At 41.9% G+C, this 17,254-nt stretch overlaps 1 protein-coding gene across 1 annotated transcript in view; it reads right to left on the bottom strand.

The window, feature by feature from the left end:
• OBSCN (obscurin, cytoskeletal calmodulin and titin-interacting RhoGEF) overlaps positions 1-17,254 on the bottom strand; it is a 138,293-nt gene that overhangs the window by 24,372 nt on the left and 96,667 nt on the right. Inside the window, 12 exon segments of the mRNA XM_064505657.1 lie at positions 21-239; positions 688-786; positions 892-924; positions 1,620-1,817; positions 2,743-2,861; positions 3,245-3,323; positions 4,196-4,474; positions 5,098-6,453; positions 8,504-8,776; positions 11,419-11,691; positions 13,699-13,971; positions 16,034-16,300. Coding sequence (XP_064361727.1) covers positions 21-239; positions 688-786; positions 892-924; positions 1,620-1,817; positions 2,743-2,861; positions 3,245-3,323; positions 4,196-4,474; positions 5,098-6,453; positions 8,504-8,776; positions 11,419-11,691; positions 13,699-13,971; positions 16,034-16,300 — 3,468 coding nt within the window.

The following is a 17,254-nucleotide window of genomic DNA, read 5'->3' as shown; positions in this document are numbered from 1 at the left end:
GTATTGCAAGAAAGACTTACCATCTGCAACTTCTAGGGTAGCAGTGCAGATAGACTGGCCAGCCTTGTTGGTAGCAATGCACGTATAAGGTCCACTGTACTTCTTTTTAACATCCAACAGGATTAGACTGTGATGCATATTGGAACTGGCGAGTTTATACCCCGGAGTGTCTGGTTTGATCCAAAGGATGTCTTCCTGAGACTCTTCTTTCAACCAAGTGACAGTTGGTAGTGGATATCCTAAAGGAAAATCAATACAAGGAGCTCTAATTTTCCTAACAGTGTTACTCCTTTCTCAAAAGCCTCAAGAGCCATGCTGAATGCTGCTTTTGACCTGTTTTCTGACCCTTTTACAGCAGTAACAGTCATAAATACAATGAAGGACTGCATACCTTTCTACGGCACATTCCTCCTAAGAACATTAAAGCACTGTATAAAACCAAACAGCTAACCAACAAATCTTCCTAAGACTAGTAAGTATTATTATCCCTGTTTTTACAGATAGGAAAATGGAAGTGAAGATCAACTGGATGCTTTGCTATGAGGCACACATTCTCTTACAAAGTTGGGACTAGCGCCCCGGACTTCAGATTCAATACCCTAGATGAGGTTACAGTGAGTTGGCCCCAAGAGAGAAAAGAACGTGTCATGAAACTACGCAAAGTTGCTGTGCAGGTAGACCACTTACCTTCAACTTTTACAGAAAATGTGATGCTTGCACCTTTCTTAACCTTTTTATTAGTAAATCTTTCCAGGAACCTTGGTGGTATCAGCTGCTCATGGGCATCTGAAAATGACATTATTGGTGAAACATGGTTACACCTTCTGTGTGAGTTGAGACTACCGAAAAATTTCTAGGGGTTCTGTTATCATCTGCTATGGATCCTCTCACCTGTTTCTGGTGATTCTTCTTTCTCATCAGGTCCTGTGAAACGGGGAATAAAAACAAAATTACAAATATGTTTCTGCCCATGAGTTGCAAAGAAAAAAAATGTGATTCCAGGAGATTACTCACTGCAGGACACACCACACAGAATGTTAGTTCTGTTGAAATGTTATGCTTTTCTAAAGTATATGTATTAATAAAAATGCCAAGAAGAGTCATATAGCACGGGAATGGATTCTGTTACAGTTTTCCATTACGAATATTACACACGCTTACAAAGATAATTTTCGTAAACTACAACTCATCCCTACCAAGCTCACCTAATTAGTAATTCCAGAACAATTATGCTAATAAATACAAATACACATAATCATCTCTGCAAACACCTACTTCCACAACTCTCAAAATTTGTTAGTTCTGCTGACTGTCTTACTGGAACAGCCACAAGTTTAATCTGCATAAGGCCCTTAGTTGTAGTAAAAATAACTGTTAAAGTTGGTGAAGTTAGGCAGGAATGAAATCTATGTACTTGAGACCACAATCAGGCCTTGGAAAAGTGACATGTCTAACCTTAGGGATACACTGTAAACTTACAGGTGAGCTAAGAGTAAGACACATAATGCTTTAACCACAGACGACTCATTGGCAGGCTTTTTCAAGAACCACCACCATATAAAATAGAGTGAGTCATTTGAATAAAGATAACCAGGAGCCAGGACATGCCAAAAATCTACCTTTGACTACCAGCCTGGCTGATGAATATGCAGAACCAGCAGAGTTAATGACAAATATTGAGTATTGGCCAGCATCAGCCTTGGTGACATTAAGAATTTCCAGTGAGTGGAATTCTCTTTTATCAATCTTCAGGATATGGTCCGAGGCATTTAATGGCTGTCCATCTTTGAACCAATACAGGCGAGGCTCTGGGTACCCTACAAGGAGCAATTACAGACACAGAGAACAGAATGCATTAGCAATGACAATTTTGGAGCATCTCCACCCAACCACATGCTTCAGAACAGTCAAGGAAACCGCAGATCTGCCCAGTGCTACTGTCTTGAGGCTTTACTCCATTAGAAATCACTGTCAAATTTATTCAACTCTGTTCGTTTGTTATTTACCTGTCTCTTCAGTTTCTGACACTCCCTTTACTTGCTGCGTATCCAAATACCTTCCAGGTTGGAAAGGTAATACTCAGGTCCCATTTGCAACATACACAAAGCCAAACACTGAAATCCCTAGCGAAGCAAAATGTGGTCCTAAGTCACCCTTAGCTTGTATCACAACTTCAATAGCTGCTCCAAGAACACTGAAGCCAAAACAGCTCTCACTGTTCTTACAGGCAGCAATAGGAAAAGCAGGAGAATCCCTACCTCTCCCTGCCACTGCCAGCAGAAAGAAGTTTTTGCAGCTTTTAGCCCACAGCAGTGCCTCTCTCATAACAAAGGAAGACAATGCTGCAGTGAGGGAAGATGAGTGTAGAACTCATCACTAGTTCCTAGCCCAGGACTGTTTCATTCTTTAAAGAGAATAAAGAGATAGTCTCGCTTTTTTATTCCTTATTGCTCCTCCATAACTAACGTGCTCAGAGAATTACAGGACTCCATTTTCAGAAACATATGCCTGCAATTACACCTGCAGATATGGGCACAAAATAGGACCCCTTATCTGCCTGTGTCCGCTGCAGAAGCCAATGTTCATCAGCGCATACGTATTTTCTAGCTGGCTTATGCAAACATGGTGCAAGATGAACAGATGGGGAGCACAACCGCGAAAAAGCACATCAGAAAACCTTGTCCACCATTTCGCTCTGACAGCAAACCTGGAACAACACAAAGTGTTGTGGCCTCCCCTCACCTTTCACTTTCAGGTGAAATTTAGCCAAAGATGCTCCAGGGGCCACATGAATATCATGAAGCTCATCAAGGATCTGAGGCAATTGCTCTTCTTCAGCAGTAGACTCCTCCTGCTCGCGGCTAAGAAGCAATCAGAGTTAGAAAGAAGAAAGTCACCAAGACAGCAAAGGCTTAAGGAAATCAGGATCACCTATTTCAGGTTAATTAATTCTGTGCGTTTTGTCATCACAACAACACATTCAATACTATACATCATTAAAAGTAGTGGAGAAATCTCCAGGCCAGCTGGAAAGCAGCAGGGCAAATTAGCCCATGATAAATGTCCAGAGGCAGTAGTTACTGTAACTGGAATCTCAGCTCATCTGGCTGCTCCTTTGCTACATTAAACTGGCCCTGCCAGCTATAGCAAAAACAGACTCGGTATTTCCATGTAGAAAGCAACATTAAAGAACTATATTGATCTTATTAAATAAGAAGTTAGAAAGAGTTCGAGTTAGATTTACCTTGAAATATACTCTTTGGCACTGTAGTAGGAGGATGTCTCTGTTGCATCTGCTGCTGTCTCATAGTCAGTACTGGTCACTGTTAAACGGAAAAAGAGAATATGTTTTATATAATCTGAAGTTTGAAATTCTTTCATCTTACAATAATTACAGCAATTAGAGTTAACAGTTTGCAAACTCGGAGAAATAGTTTTTGCTGATCTCCCTTAGTAAAAAGCCATTATTTCACCTACACGACTGTTGCACCACGGTGGTGTTTCCAAAGGTAGCTAACTATCGCTCCCTTCAAGACCCAACAAGGATGCTTCGCAAGACAGAAGGGCTTCCTAAGGGGAGAATCCTGGCCTCTCTGGTGTTCAGAGCCTCAGAGGAATCCCAGTGAACTGGGTATGGTCTATAGGATGACACTCCTCCGACCTTTAGGAATAACTGGGCTCTGCTCTGCAACTGATCAGCTCACCGATATTAGTGACATCCATGTTCTCCTTATAATTAACACATGTACCATTATTATCATTTTGTTAACACATTTACAATATCCTAGCAGAAACATTTTAATTTTGGAGGCTTTTTTTCCCATGTGTTTGACCTAAAAGCTTTTTTTTCCTCCCAGAATTTCCTGTGGACCAGAACCACCCCAGACCTTGCAGCTGTCCAATGAGAAGGACATACTCTCCATCTCCCTGCTAATGTGAGTGCCTGGCAGTTTGATTTTACATTGCTGCAGAAGGGTCCCACATGCCCCTGGCTTGTGGAAAACACCTTTGTTTATCTGAAAAGCTTTGTGCAGAACCTTACCTCAGTTTTGGCAAAACCAAAATGAACCCAAGAGGTTGGCAAGTGAAATGTTTTTTTTAAAAAATGTAAATAGTATTTGTCTTAAAAAATATTTATCCCCCTCTAAGCATGACCCCTTCCCTCTGGCTTTCCTACAGGTATTTTGAGACTCACAGTCCACTCGAAGCTCAGCTTTGGTTGAAGCAACACCCATGTTGTTCTCAGCAAGGCAACGGTAAACACCCATGTCAGCAGGGACCACAGCTGTGATGATCAGCTGATGGCACCCTTCCTGGTCCTCGTTGATCATGTAATGGTCATTTTCTTCAATAGCTTTCCCATCCTTGAACCAGCGAACCGTGGGGAGAGGTTTGCCAATGACAATACAGTCAAAGCTGACTGGATATCCATCTTGCACCTCCTGGTTTTGAAGCTCAGTCATGAACATGGGGGCTAAATTCAGAGTAGTTAGGGGAGAAGAAAGGAAAAATTGGGCTGTGTTAGATGTATTTTAGGAGCACTTCTGCCCAGTGCCACAAGACTTCTGCTTCATAGGTTTTTAAATAATAGAGTGATATCTTTTCTCCATGACAATAAATGTCAAGCAGAAACTCCCTGACAAACTCTATGAAAAAATTCTGCTGGACTGCCATAAGTATTATATATAAGTATACTGCCCTACAAGCTGCAAACTACATATCACCTCAGTTCTTCCCCTTAACAAAATGTCTTTTGTCCCTCTTTAAGGGCTGTTCTGAAAACTGTTTAATTAACTTAAGTATAGCAATAAAAGCATTTACAGCTATATTATTATAACAGTGGACATTTCTACTATGAAAAGCATCATTATAGATAAGTGAGAACTTTGCAACCCCCTGCCCCAGCGCTGACCTCCCTCCTCTCCCCGAAAATGAAAAAGAAAGGAACATTTCATCTATTGTTTTCAGAAGTGTTTCCAGAAAATATCTGCACAAAATGAAAAACAAAGTTTTAAAAGTTATTCACAAGTGAAAAAATAACATCCCAACCTGCTCCAGCTACCTTTTTCAAAGAAAGAATGAGCTTGCTTTATTCACCTGTATCAGAAGTCAGTAAAGGTGGGGGAGGTCTTGCTAGTGGTGGTGGAAACTTCTCCAGGGCGGGTGGTGTTGCTTTCCCAATACGCAATTCCACTTTTTTAGGGCCTTGTTCCAAAATGTCAATTTCCACAGGGATTCCCAGGGCACCAAACATCTCTCTGAATCGAGTGGCTGCAGTTTTCGCCTCAGACAAGACTTCAAATTTGATGTAGATGTACTGGTCATCCTCACGATACGTCTGATGGTCTACCACCTCTATGTCCCCTTCATCTGCACTGACAAAGAGCTCTTCCTCCACATCAGATATATCCGTTGAGATCTTGGCCTTGAAGAGTCTGTGAAGTCTCCTTCCTGCTTTACGGAAAGCATCATCCAGCTCACTGCCAGACGAGCTCTCAGTCTCACTGTCAGTGGCATGTTTAACTGGCTTCTCTTTACAAATAAGTTGAGGTTCCTGACTGTCAATCATCACCTTAGCACTGTGCGAAACTTTGCCAAATTTATTAGATGCCTCACAGGTGTATTTACCCGCATCTTTCATATCCAGGCCAGTGATTATCAAAGAGCAGGTCCCGTCACTGTAACTGTCTATGTGATAGTAGCGACCATCTGAAAGCTCTTCCCCGTCTTTCAGCCAACGGATTTTCATGTCAGTTTTGCTGTGGGCCACACACTCCAGGTGGAGAGTGCTTCCAGGCTCACCAGAGAAATCTTTGAAGGTCTCAACAAACACCGGGCACTCGTGTTGCTTGATCTCCTTCCTGACTTTGTAGCCTTTGAAAGCAGCCTGGATCTTTACAGCTGCCTTGTTCATGGAAGGATCATCTAAATCTGTTATTTCTGGTTCAGCTGGCTTAGCAGCTGGGACTGCCACAGTAGTCTCCACACTGGATTTCTCCCACTGTTTCCATAATTTGCCTGTGGAGATTGATTCAGCCTTGCTAGTAACACTGACACTTGTCTTCCCAGCTTTCTTGAGATAGTTGACTAGTGAAGGAGTCCCAGCTCTAGATTCATCATCTGAACTTGTGAAAGAGAAATCTGCTTCTCCAGTCCTAGCGAGCTCGTCACATGTGGAGTATTCCTCTGAGTAGTAGTGAGACATCTCTGCTTCTTCCTTCTTCAGTTTCTGAAGTTTCTCATCCTCTTCAGGCACCTCGCTGATGGAATCCAAGGTGGGCTCCCTGCTCATCCGGCGTTTCTTGGCCAGAGCTTCCCACAGCAGGTGAAGGTCTCCCTCCTGAGCAGCCTCAGGGGGCAAGCTGGGCTGGACATGTCCATCCAACAGCTCTTCTGGTTGGCTTGCGGGGGGTGCTTCCCTGGCAATCTCTCTTAGCATTGCTACCGTAGGAACTGAGGAGAATTAGATTGGTGAGATGTTAAAAGACAAAGTCTATGATTAAGCCCTGAGAAAGCACATGCAAGTATCATACTAAAATCTCAACAGAAGAATGTCACTGGCATCTAATTAAACATTATGTTGAGAACAAAATATACATTTAATATACTGGAACGGGTTGCTCAGAGAGGTTGTGGAGTCTCCATCTTGGGGACGTTCAAAACCCTACTGTACAAGGCCCTGAGCAACCTGCTCTAGCTGACCCTGCTTTGAGCAGGTGGGTTGGACTAGGCTATCTAGAGATGTCCCTTCCAACCTCAACTATCTTATGATTCTATGCAAGTACATCAAATACGGCCAAACATCAACATTTTTTTTCTTCCTCACGCATTTGAACCCAGTAAACCAAATTCTGTCACTCTTAACGTTCATGTCTAATTCCATTTCTTACATGTAATCATACTCCAAAACTGTAAGCTATCCAGCTATCTAGCATTTGGCCAGACTCATGTTTTGAAAACAAAAGCTTGCAGCTTGGCCTTGGAAAACCCACAGAAGAGCACAAGCTATAAGGTGAGGCAGAGAAGCTGACTGGAGTTCCATGTCTTTTCCCTCACTCTACTCTACACATCTGCCCAGGGCTGCAGAAAAATATTTCAATTTCAAAGACATAAACAAACACTATTTTTTTTTTTATCTCCTGCTGCGTTCTCAGTTTTACTAATTCCTCCAGGGAAATGTGATGTTGATTCTGTATTGTCTGAATTACCGCATAGAAAAGTTTTTGATCTCTAAAGCCTCTGCATGAAAAAACAGTGGCTTTGTCCTTTCTGCTGCAGCTGTGTTTTATTTGTGAAATACACAAACACTCTCACGGAGAACAATAGAAGTGAAGTGCCAAAGCTTTTGCTAAAAATAATGATAATCCAGACCAAAAGAGCATGATTCACACTTGGATATGGAAAATAACACACACAATCAGATTAACAATGATAGTCTTTCAGTGGGAGACCTCAGTAAGTTCTTGATCTCAAGTGAGGGCATGACAGAAATACATAGCTTTTGTTTTAAGAAATTTATCCATCACTGTTTTTTCCTCATGTATCTTAATTTACCCATGCATTTTAACCAGTTAAGCTCATTTTGGAAAGAATGAACCAACAGCTGCATTCACAATCCATCCAGTACTGTCAGCTCTTTCTCTTCATAGTGAGATTAGTGTGATTCACTTAACCTAATCGTAGCCAACTAAAAACCAGACATTTAGTATAAGCCAATTTTCTTGGTTCCTTTTGTAGCCAAAGAAGAAAGATAGGAAGACCTAGCGTGTAGAAAAAGATGAGCAACTGCAAGTGCCTCCCAGGAGCTCGTACCTATGCTCCTCTTGCAATTGCTGAGTATCTAGTTAAGACACGTCAGTGGAGCACGGAAAGCAGTTCAGCTCCCCCTATTTCAAAGTTGGACAGGCCTCCACTGACTGTCTTCAATAGATCTCCATTGGTTGTAACGGGAGCTGAGACATCCATCTCATATGGAGACACCTGCCTGGAGATACCTATGTTTAGACGTCTAGGTCTGACTCACCCTCTGGGACACAGTGAGTTGCCTAAACATTGCGGGGGGTAAAAAAATGCCTCCCAGTGAGCTTATAGTAATAATGATCTGGTGATCATTATTAAGCTTATGGAAACAAAGAGCTATATAAAACAATCGTAGTGATTAGTTTTGATCAGCCCAGTGCAGTACAAAAAGACTATATTATTCCAACCTAACACCATTTTCTCTCTTCTTTCAAAGTTGTGTTTTTATTCTAAGCTACAAAGTGTTGAGGACTTTGGTGACAATGGGTGACAAAGGTGGAAAATATCAGGAAAATCTTATCTGAACAGTTCAAAACTATTACAGATTCAGAAACATACTGGGCAATACCAAACAGGGATAATGATTCTTTATGGATTTGAGAGACAACTTGTAAAGGAAAATAAATTCAAGATCGAACTGCTGAGACCCTCCTAGATGTCCCTAGGCAGAACTGATTTAAGGTCACAGGAATGTACTCTGTACCTTCAAGACACAGGCTGGCAACAGATTTGACTTCTGGAGAAACCATGCAGGTGTATGTGTCCTGATCTTCAGGTTTAAAGGCATGAATAATGAGTATCTGCTTTTTTCCATCAGAGAGGATTTCGTATCTCCCTCCAGCTTGTATTTGTTCTTCTCCTTTGAGCCATGTCGCTGTCTCTTGGATTTCACTTGATAATTTGCACTCCAAGCGAGCCACCTCCCCTTCCGAGACTGATCCTCCCACCAAAGGATGAGTGACTGTAATTGGAGGCTCTGTAATTACAAAAAAAGGGGGTGGGGAGAGGGGACAGGAATTAACACAACATATCATAAACTGGCTTTAAGGTGCTCCAGATCTCTTTGTAGAATAACCAAACATCCCATCCGTAACTTATAGATTCTTTGACTGTTGCAGACAACCAAAGAACATGACTGGCAGCATCCAAAGTCCACAACTTCCAAAGATAATACCAAATTAATTGCACAAGCTTCCCCAGAGGTTAAACCAACGTCATATAAATATATACATGCAGAAGTTGTTTCATTTTCTTATTTCTGTATTTGGTGATCTTCGTGTACCCATCACAATGAACATTCAAGCAGCCCTAGATATCCTAGAAGACTTTAATGCTTAGAATGAAGACGTTTTGAAGGGACACAATAAAGAAAAAAAATAAAAAGATTAAAAGAGATTATTAAAAGCTGACTTCATCCCAGTCTTGTAAGTAAAAGAAAACAGTATTTGCTCTAGTTCCTGAAAAATTAAAAATTCTCAAAAAGTGTAAAGATTTTCTCTAAAATTTTTCTCTATCTTCTTTACTTTGGAAGGAGTCCTGCCAATGACGTGCTGTTTGTATGAGAGTGATACTCCAAATGAAGCCAAGACAAATCCATGAAACGTGCAGATGTTCAGCTGCCACTGACTGGGACCTAAAGCACACAGCTCAGCTCCCAGAAGGAGCACAGTCCTGAATGTCATCTGCCCCTCCAGGTTTCACCAGGTGAGGGGATCATTGCCCAAAATGCCTCGGAGTTGTCGTAGACAAAGTGAGCATATGCAAAGTTATCAGGGTGCAGCTGACACACTGGAAGCTGTTATGTTGCAAAAACATCATTGTGTGCCTGAGCCTTAAGCAAAAGGGATCTTTTCTTTTTTTTTTTTTTTTTTATGTACAGTCTTTCCACTTTGAGGTACTTGCTGGGGACTCTTCTATCACAGGCGGTGTTGCAAGAAAAGAAAAAAAACATTGGAAGAGTGGCTCTCCATCTCACTGTGGCTTCCAAAGTTTCACCAACAGACACCAAAGGAACTGTGTCCTCCAGCACTCCTTCATGGGGGTTATTATATAAAGACATGCAAATAGTGGTAGAAAGACGGGTGAAGAAGACAACACTGCCCACCCACTGCGTAGGCACCCAGGGCCTCAGCTGCACCAGACACATTCCAGCATGCCCCTTCTGCCTCATTCCATCTGACGTCCACCAGAAAAGGAACTCACGGTCACCAGACAACACATGGATGCAGTGCAGGCCACATGACAGCTTGATGCAGTTTGGAGAAAATAAACACTGAGCACTAACAACACAGCAGGTTTTGCTTTGCAGCAGCCCAGAACAATTTTTCCAAGCTAGTTCTCCTATACTGTGTTGGCAGCAAAGCACTGAAATATGTTGCAGAGTGGACTCTTCCAGGAGGTCCCTGCAGCGGGTGAAGCAGGCATGCCACGCGAAACACAGGCCTACAGCGGCTCTCAGTCCTCCTGGGGGCACCTCTCTTTCTCACCTAGCTGCACCATTTCAGGGAAGTGCACTGGCTCACTGGCCCCGACTTTGTTTACAGCCGAGACGCGGAATCTGTAGGGTTCGCCTGGGGTGAGATGGTCCACCACAAACTCCGTGTTTTGAATCATGCCCTTGCTGCACGACTGCCAGCCAACACCCGGGATTTTCCTTTCAACGTTGTAGCCTAGGATGTCACAACCACCGTCGCTCAGCGGCTTGTACCACGACAGAGTTACAGAGTGACCGTTCTTACTTAAAACTTCTGGTTCTTCAGGGGGATCAGGGAGGGCTGAGGGCACAACAAAGTTCCAGTGATGTATATAACATGAGCAATAGTGCTTTACACTACAACAACCTGAGAGGCTTCTGCAAGCAACAAGAAGGAAGTGCAATGCGTTCAGCGCCCGTCTCAGTACAAAGCTGTGCTGGACTGATCAATCTATGCTGCTAATGACAAACCGTCATTTTCCAAGAGCCATCTCAGATACTTATGTTACATATTATTATCATATTTTCCTGCTACTTTTTCCCACACAGCTGAAAACAAGGTGTGTGTATGGCATTTACTGAGCAAATGACCTGCCATCATATACTGTAACAATCCAACAAATTATGGGGAAATAAGGTCAACAGCTGTTTTTTTTTTTAATTTTGGAGGCCCCAAACATTTCTTTCCACATGCAAACCTTGGGTGCACAGCCTCTTGTCTGTATTTACAGTCAAATCTCTACTTGAGGAGATTAGCACACTTCAAAGGGTTCTCTGCTGCCCCTGATCATTTTCCATATGCACTCTAGTTCAGCTCCCTCCAGTGTCCACCTGTTTGCAGAGGGTGGTGTTGAACTCTCAAGCAAACCAATTTTCATGAGATTCTGTTACATTTTATGAAAGACAGCAGCTAAGGAAGCCTGGCGACCATCTCTAGCCTGATCTAATTTTCATCTGATGAGGTAAACTTTTCCTGTTTGAAGAACAACTTGCCCAGCAGCAGCATTTTCTCAGCCTAAGTATGCTAGCTTGGGACATGAGAAACAAATCAGTACAAAGCTTAAAAAATTTAATGCACAGTATACCAAAGTCTGAGATTTCAAGTGCCATTGGGCTGGAATGACAGATACAATGTATGAACTTACCGATCACAGACAACTTGGCTGATGCAATTGCTTCTCTGGAAGCAAAGGTCACCTCTCCAGAATGACATGGTTGGGCTTTTTTCAGAATAAGTTCATATTTATTTCCATCTGCTTGTACCTCCCAGTCCTCATTTGTTTGGATTTCTACGTCATTGGTATACCAGGTAACTTCATTAATTGGCACTGCTTCACTCAGAACACAGCTGAATGTAGCTTTGTCCCCTGGAGAGACTTCCACATCTTTGAGAGGCTGCAAGATCCGTAAGCGCCACCCTGCAGATAAAGACAAGCAATCAAGCCCTCAGGTACTGAAACAAATGCCGGTAAGATGTATTCTGAGTATTTGTGTTGAATCTCTGGGCAGCCAGGACTCAGACACCAAGGGGATCATTAATAGGAAGGTCACATATGTCACTACAACAGATGGTATCCTTGGGGACTGAAACCTTCCAATACTTTCAGGGGTGAAAACCAACCCAGAAATGTCCTTCTCTTTCCAAGTAGCAGAAAAATACACTGGAGAAACTTAAAGGAACTTAGAGCTTTCATTACTGAGAGTCACATATCTCTGACTGGAAACCACGGCCTTCCTGTGCTTTCTTTATTGAACAATTTTTGAATACTGCCACAAAAACACTGGGAAAAGGGTAGCCTTTGCCCTTTAGATTCAGTATCTTAATGAGATAAGCATTTGCAAACACTCTGAAGATGCCTCTCTTCCTTGCAAAGTGCAAGAGCAGTCTAGGACAAGCAGATTTAGGTAGTTCACAAAACTGCCTGCAATTACCTAAGGTGAATCCTGGTTCTGATTCCTTGATGTAAATGGCAAATGCATAACCCAGAAACGCTGAAACAACTGATCCCCATAAAGGGTCATAAAGCAAGAGCTACCTCCTCCTTTCTCCAAAAATACAAAAATAACACAAAGTAAAATAGCATCATGAAATAGCCATAGTTGTAAAATCAAATGAAATAAAACACTAACTCAAAGATGGACTTGGTCCCCAGAGCTCAAGTGCTATTCAAACCAGAGTCCAACCTCTCCTGAGACCCTGAAACATTAGATCCTCAGCCTGCTGCTTTGCACATTTCTGAATCATGAAAGGCATTTCAGTTTGCTTCCTTGTTAAACCCAGGTTCTTTAGCTATCACTATTTTGCATGAAATCCCAAGGCTTATCAGAATGTCTGTATCACAAATCAGCTTATTTTTGGAACTAAGTTTAATAGGAGAGGACTAAGACAAATTGCTATTGAATTTGTACCTAATTTGGCCATGCTCTTAAAGGAAGTAAACGAGGTAAATGGATTTGACAGAGACTGCAGCACCACAGAGGCAGAGAGTATTCACGCTGGCTGTGCAGTGTGCTCTTGTTGGATAACTAGCACAGAAGTGTATATATATATGGGTGTGCACCCCAGTCACTGAAACTGGAGAACAGACCACAACAAAAACATCAACAGATAACAGAGCTAAATCTACTGCTGATGCAATCAGATGCAACTGTGAAGGTTCGACAAGATTTATATCTGTTCATAGCAAGCCTGGATTTGATCTCGGAATTATCAGTACAAGCAGATGGGTTTAATGAAAAGATAGATTTAATAAAATGTGACTAAGCAGAAAGTCCAAGCCAAGCCCCCCGTATTCTGCAAGCGATATTGAAAGTATAGGAAATTCTGTTTTATTAAAAAAAAAAAAAAAAAAAAAGGAAACATTCCTTGAGAGTTAAAAAGCTTGTGAAAGGACACTTCTGAGCATGAGGTGGTAACAATTAGAAAACATCCCAGGGAGCAGTACAATGGAAAGGATGTGGAAACAAGAGTGTGTTTTTTTCTGGTTTTGTGATTGGGCCATATTAAATAGGATATGTAAAGCCTGCAAGTCAGAAATATGGAAATGCAAATGAGAGACAGACACAAGCTGACAGCTTGTCCAAGAAGGACTTGTCTCTAGTCAAGAGCCAAGAAAAACGCAGAGTGCTGCGTCTCTTAGTCAACCTAAGTTCCTAGAAAAGTCAACTCCACCGCTATTTTAAGACAGTCATACACTTCTAATTCATTGCTAAATGATGCTCTTTACATCCAGGTCATGACAAAAAGAACAATAAGAAAAAAGGAAAATATAAAACACCATTCATTCATTGGGTGGGAATAAGTAGTTGGGTATGAAGCAAACAGCTTATGCAACTTTTCTTCTCTGTCGCTCATCACATTTCTCTGGTTCATTTGCCCTTGAAAATCAAAAATTTAGGATTCCCCATAAGACTGCTTCTGTTACCTTTCACAGTCAGGAAGGCGGAGGTCACTGCGTCGCTGCACATGAAAGTCACCCGGCAGCTGTCCTGGGCAGTTAGGTTCTTCAGCAAAAGAAGATGCCTGCGCCCATTTTCAAAGTAAACCATCTCCGTGTTTTCTGTAGTTTTGGCAGGCTCATCATCAATCAGCCAGTTGTAATTGTAGCACTCAGGTTTGGAAAGGTAGCATTCGAAGAGGGCTTCACCTCCTTCCACTGCTTCCACGTTCTCCAGGCCCTGGACGATGCTGTTCTTGGCTAGCGGAGAAGGAGAACCATCAACAGTATTAATTGTTTGGCTATGCACATCTGAATATTGACAAGCCTTGGAGCACTGGTGATTCCCATTGCTGGAAAGTTGATGGAGAGCATATGGATGTGACAGAGCACACCTGTGGCTTTAGCTGCTAATTTCAACCATGCTCTAACACAGTGCTGTATTTCAAAGCACTTTAAGTTGTGAGATAGTTTAAAAATAATGAAAAACCTCTAGAAGCTCTAGCATTTCATCTAGGCTTCCTCCAGAAACCTGACCTCTGCCTTTAGGAATAAAGAAAAAATGTTGGTTTTTATATGAATCAAGCCAGTATTCAACAGGAAGTAATAGTGCAGGGACATAATCAGATTCCTTCTGTCCCAAAACAGGAAACATTTCCCACAGATCTCCCAGGCAGGCACAATTCGCATCGTAACTGGGGAAATTCGAATCAACTGACAGCTCATCATAAAATCTTACTACCTTTCATGCAAAATAAATGCACCAAGAGAGTATTATAGCTGGCAAAGCTATAGGGACTGCCGACTAAGTTAACAAACCATTTCATAAGTCTGCTTCTAGGAAACACATGAAAAATTAACACCTATATTAATAGTACTTTTTGAATTATTACAAAAGCCTTATGACAATATATTAGGTTTATTTTCTTCTGCATGCGTGAGGTGAATTGTGTGGCCAGAAACATGCACAGTCACTGCACTTGCATGCATTGGTTGGCATTTGTACATAAGCAATCAGCCTGGTGCACAATTAAATGTGGGCTAAAGGTGGACATGATTTGTGTCAAACCAACTACACGGACAAATTATGTGCACATAATTATAGCCGACACAAATACCATAAAATGGTCATGATCTGTAATATAAACCAACATTCTGAGATACTCCTGTTCGAGATCTCTATAACCACCATCTGCCACTGTTTGAAACAAAAAATTAATGCTGAACTATTCCCTAGCCAAAAAAAAAAAAAAAAAAAAGCATGAATTACTAAAAAGATTTCCATATTTTATAATACTCGGGGAGAACAATAAAGGTTTTTCAAACTCTTGGAGAATGTATAACATAGGTTAGGATCAATCCAAGCTGTTTCTTCAATTACTTTCTGAGTCCTACTTCCCCTATGCATAAAAAGTGGATAATTACAGATCCTACCTCCTCTTTTGGATTATACTCATTAATATGTTAGCTGTTTTTAATTCCTAAAATGGAAAGTGCTTATCAAAGTACAAAATATTATAATAAATAATACTCTGTTCCTATGCTCACAGTTAACTAGGTAGAAAGCACAATTTTGCCTAATAAACCATGATAATTCAGAAATCAGATCAGAACCACTGTTACTGCTGATCATACTAACTTGCCTGGTGACTGAAAACAAAAATTCCTTATGCTTATCAGAAATATCCTTATATTTCCAATAAAAATATCCTTATCAGAAGTAAATTATTAGACATCCCTATAAAATATATAACTATTGTTTTTTTTTTATTTGCTGTTTCTTGGGGCCCTCGCAAATGCTATTTACAAGTGAGAAGGTATTTCCTGAGCGATCAGTCTTTGAAATAAGTAAAACACTGAACCAGATTAGCTACAGTTGACATTAACTGAAAATAAAATTAAATTCCCCTCTCTCCATTAGTGACTGGTTTTAAAGTGCATTGCACATAAAAGCCACTCTGTAACAGCAAAAAGGACACTCATTATTCCTTTGGACCAACGTTATATCTGCAGTATCACAGTAACTCAGCAAGACAGCCCATTGCACTGATGATGGAGCCAAATGCAGTTCATCGTGGAGGAGCTATGATACATAATCAATACAGTAAGTGAGCATTAACTAGAACTAAGTTTCTGTGAAATGTCACCGTTTCCTATTCAGTTCCCATTAACTCCCATCTATTTTTAGCACTGCTATCAGTAATGGAGCGAACACTAAAGAACGGGTTCTGATGTGTCCCTTATTGTGAGATGCTTCCATGATTTTTCCACCTTTTTTATTGGGAACCCATGATAGTCTTCCTCTTTGTCTGGAAGACCTCACCTTGAACATCAAGTGCAGCCACCACTTTGGTGCCTTCAGCTTCACAAGAATAGATGCCAGTGTCTTCTGGTACCGTAGGTTTAATTTTTAGCATGCTTACATTCCAGTCCTGCACGATAATCACTCGCTGCCCATCTGCATGTACTTCCTGATCATTTTTCTTCCATATGGCGTGCACTGGCCTAGAGTATTGGCATATGAACTCTGCTGTGCCATCTTCATCAACAGTTATATCCTGCATGGGACTGACCACTTCAATGGTTGGATCTGTCAACCAACACGTCAGGAGGGACATGCATTAGTGGATCCTCAAGGAAACAGCAACTTGGAGATTTTTGACAAGTACAGAGTTGGAGGAAGCAAGCCGAGTGGAAGTGCAAGCAAGAAGCTGAGTGGGCACACTGGAGATTAGCGGTTTAGTCTTTGCTTGTGTCAGCATCAAGCAGGATAAAGCAAAACTGGTGCATTAGACTGTAACTAGCACACTAAAATGGACCAGCAGCCGTGAAGGCCTGCACTTTAACGTTCCTGACCCTGAACTTCGGTGCAGAACATCTGCTGGGACTCCTGCCATCATTCGTTATCCTCTCGGTGAGACTCTCTAGCCCAAGGAGTGCTGGATGTGAAACACTTCTGCTTCCCAGAACACTTCAAGAGCACAAGTCTGAGATGGAGGAGCGTAGTGGACGGGCTGCCTTGACTGATTTAAGCAAAAGACAGACATCAGCATTGTTCAGTGGAATTGAGGGGAAGGGGCTTGAAAAGGTAAGCTCCTGACGAGAGCCCACTCACAGCAGCATGGGGAGCAAAGCTCCTGGACAGCTTAACAAGGAAGGGCACTGCACAGGGCAGAGGGACTTGCTCTTTTAATTAGCCCTGTACCAGAGACATAGTTTTGGGAAAAATAAGAAGCTGTTTCCTTTTCATTAGCTGATCTGTAGATCAAGCATCTGTCTGGAACGCTCCTCTTGAAGCTCTGTGCATTGGGCTGAGGGATTTCCGATGCTACAGGCAGACCTTGGGAAGCAAAGATAGTTTGGGAAACGTCTCTTGGAATCTTGTTGCAAGGCTTGATTCTGCTCTCTAAGGCTCCCTCTGCCACCCTGTGTGTGTATGGAGAGGAGGCATCAATGGCAGATCCTGGAGACTGAAGGACTCCAGGAAGGACTGAAGTAGCAAGAAGGTCTCTGTGCAATTGAGGGACTACACCACCATCCCCAT

The sequence above is a fragment of the Dromaius novaehollandiae genome, chromosome 2 (assembly GCF_036370855.1).
Source record: "Dromaius novaehollandiae isolate bDroNov1 chromosome 2, bDroNov1.hap1, whole genome shotgun sequence".
NCBI lineage: Eukaryota > Metazoa > Chordata > Aves > Casuariiformes > Dromaiidae > Dromaius > Dromaius novaehollandiae.
This window is presented reverse-complemented; position numbering and strand designations above follow the sequence as displayed.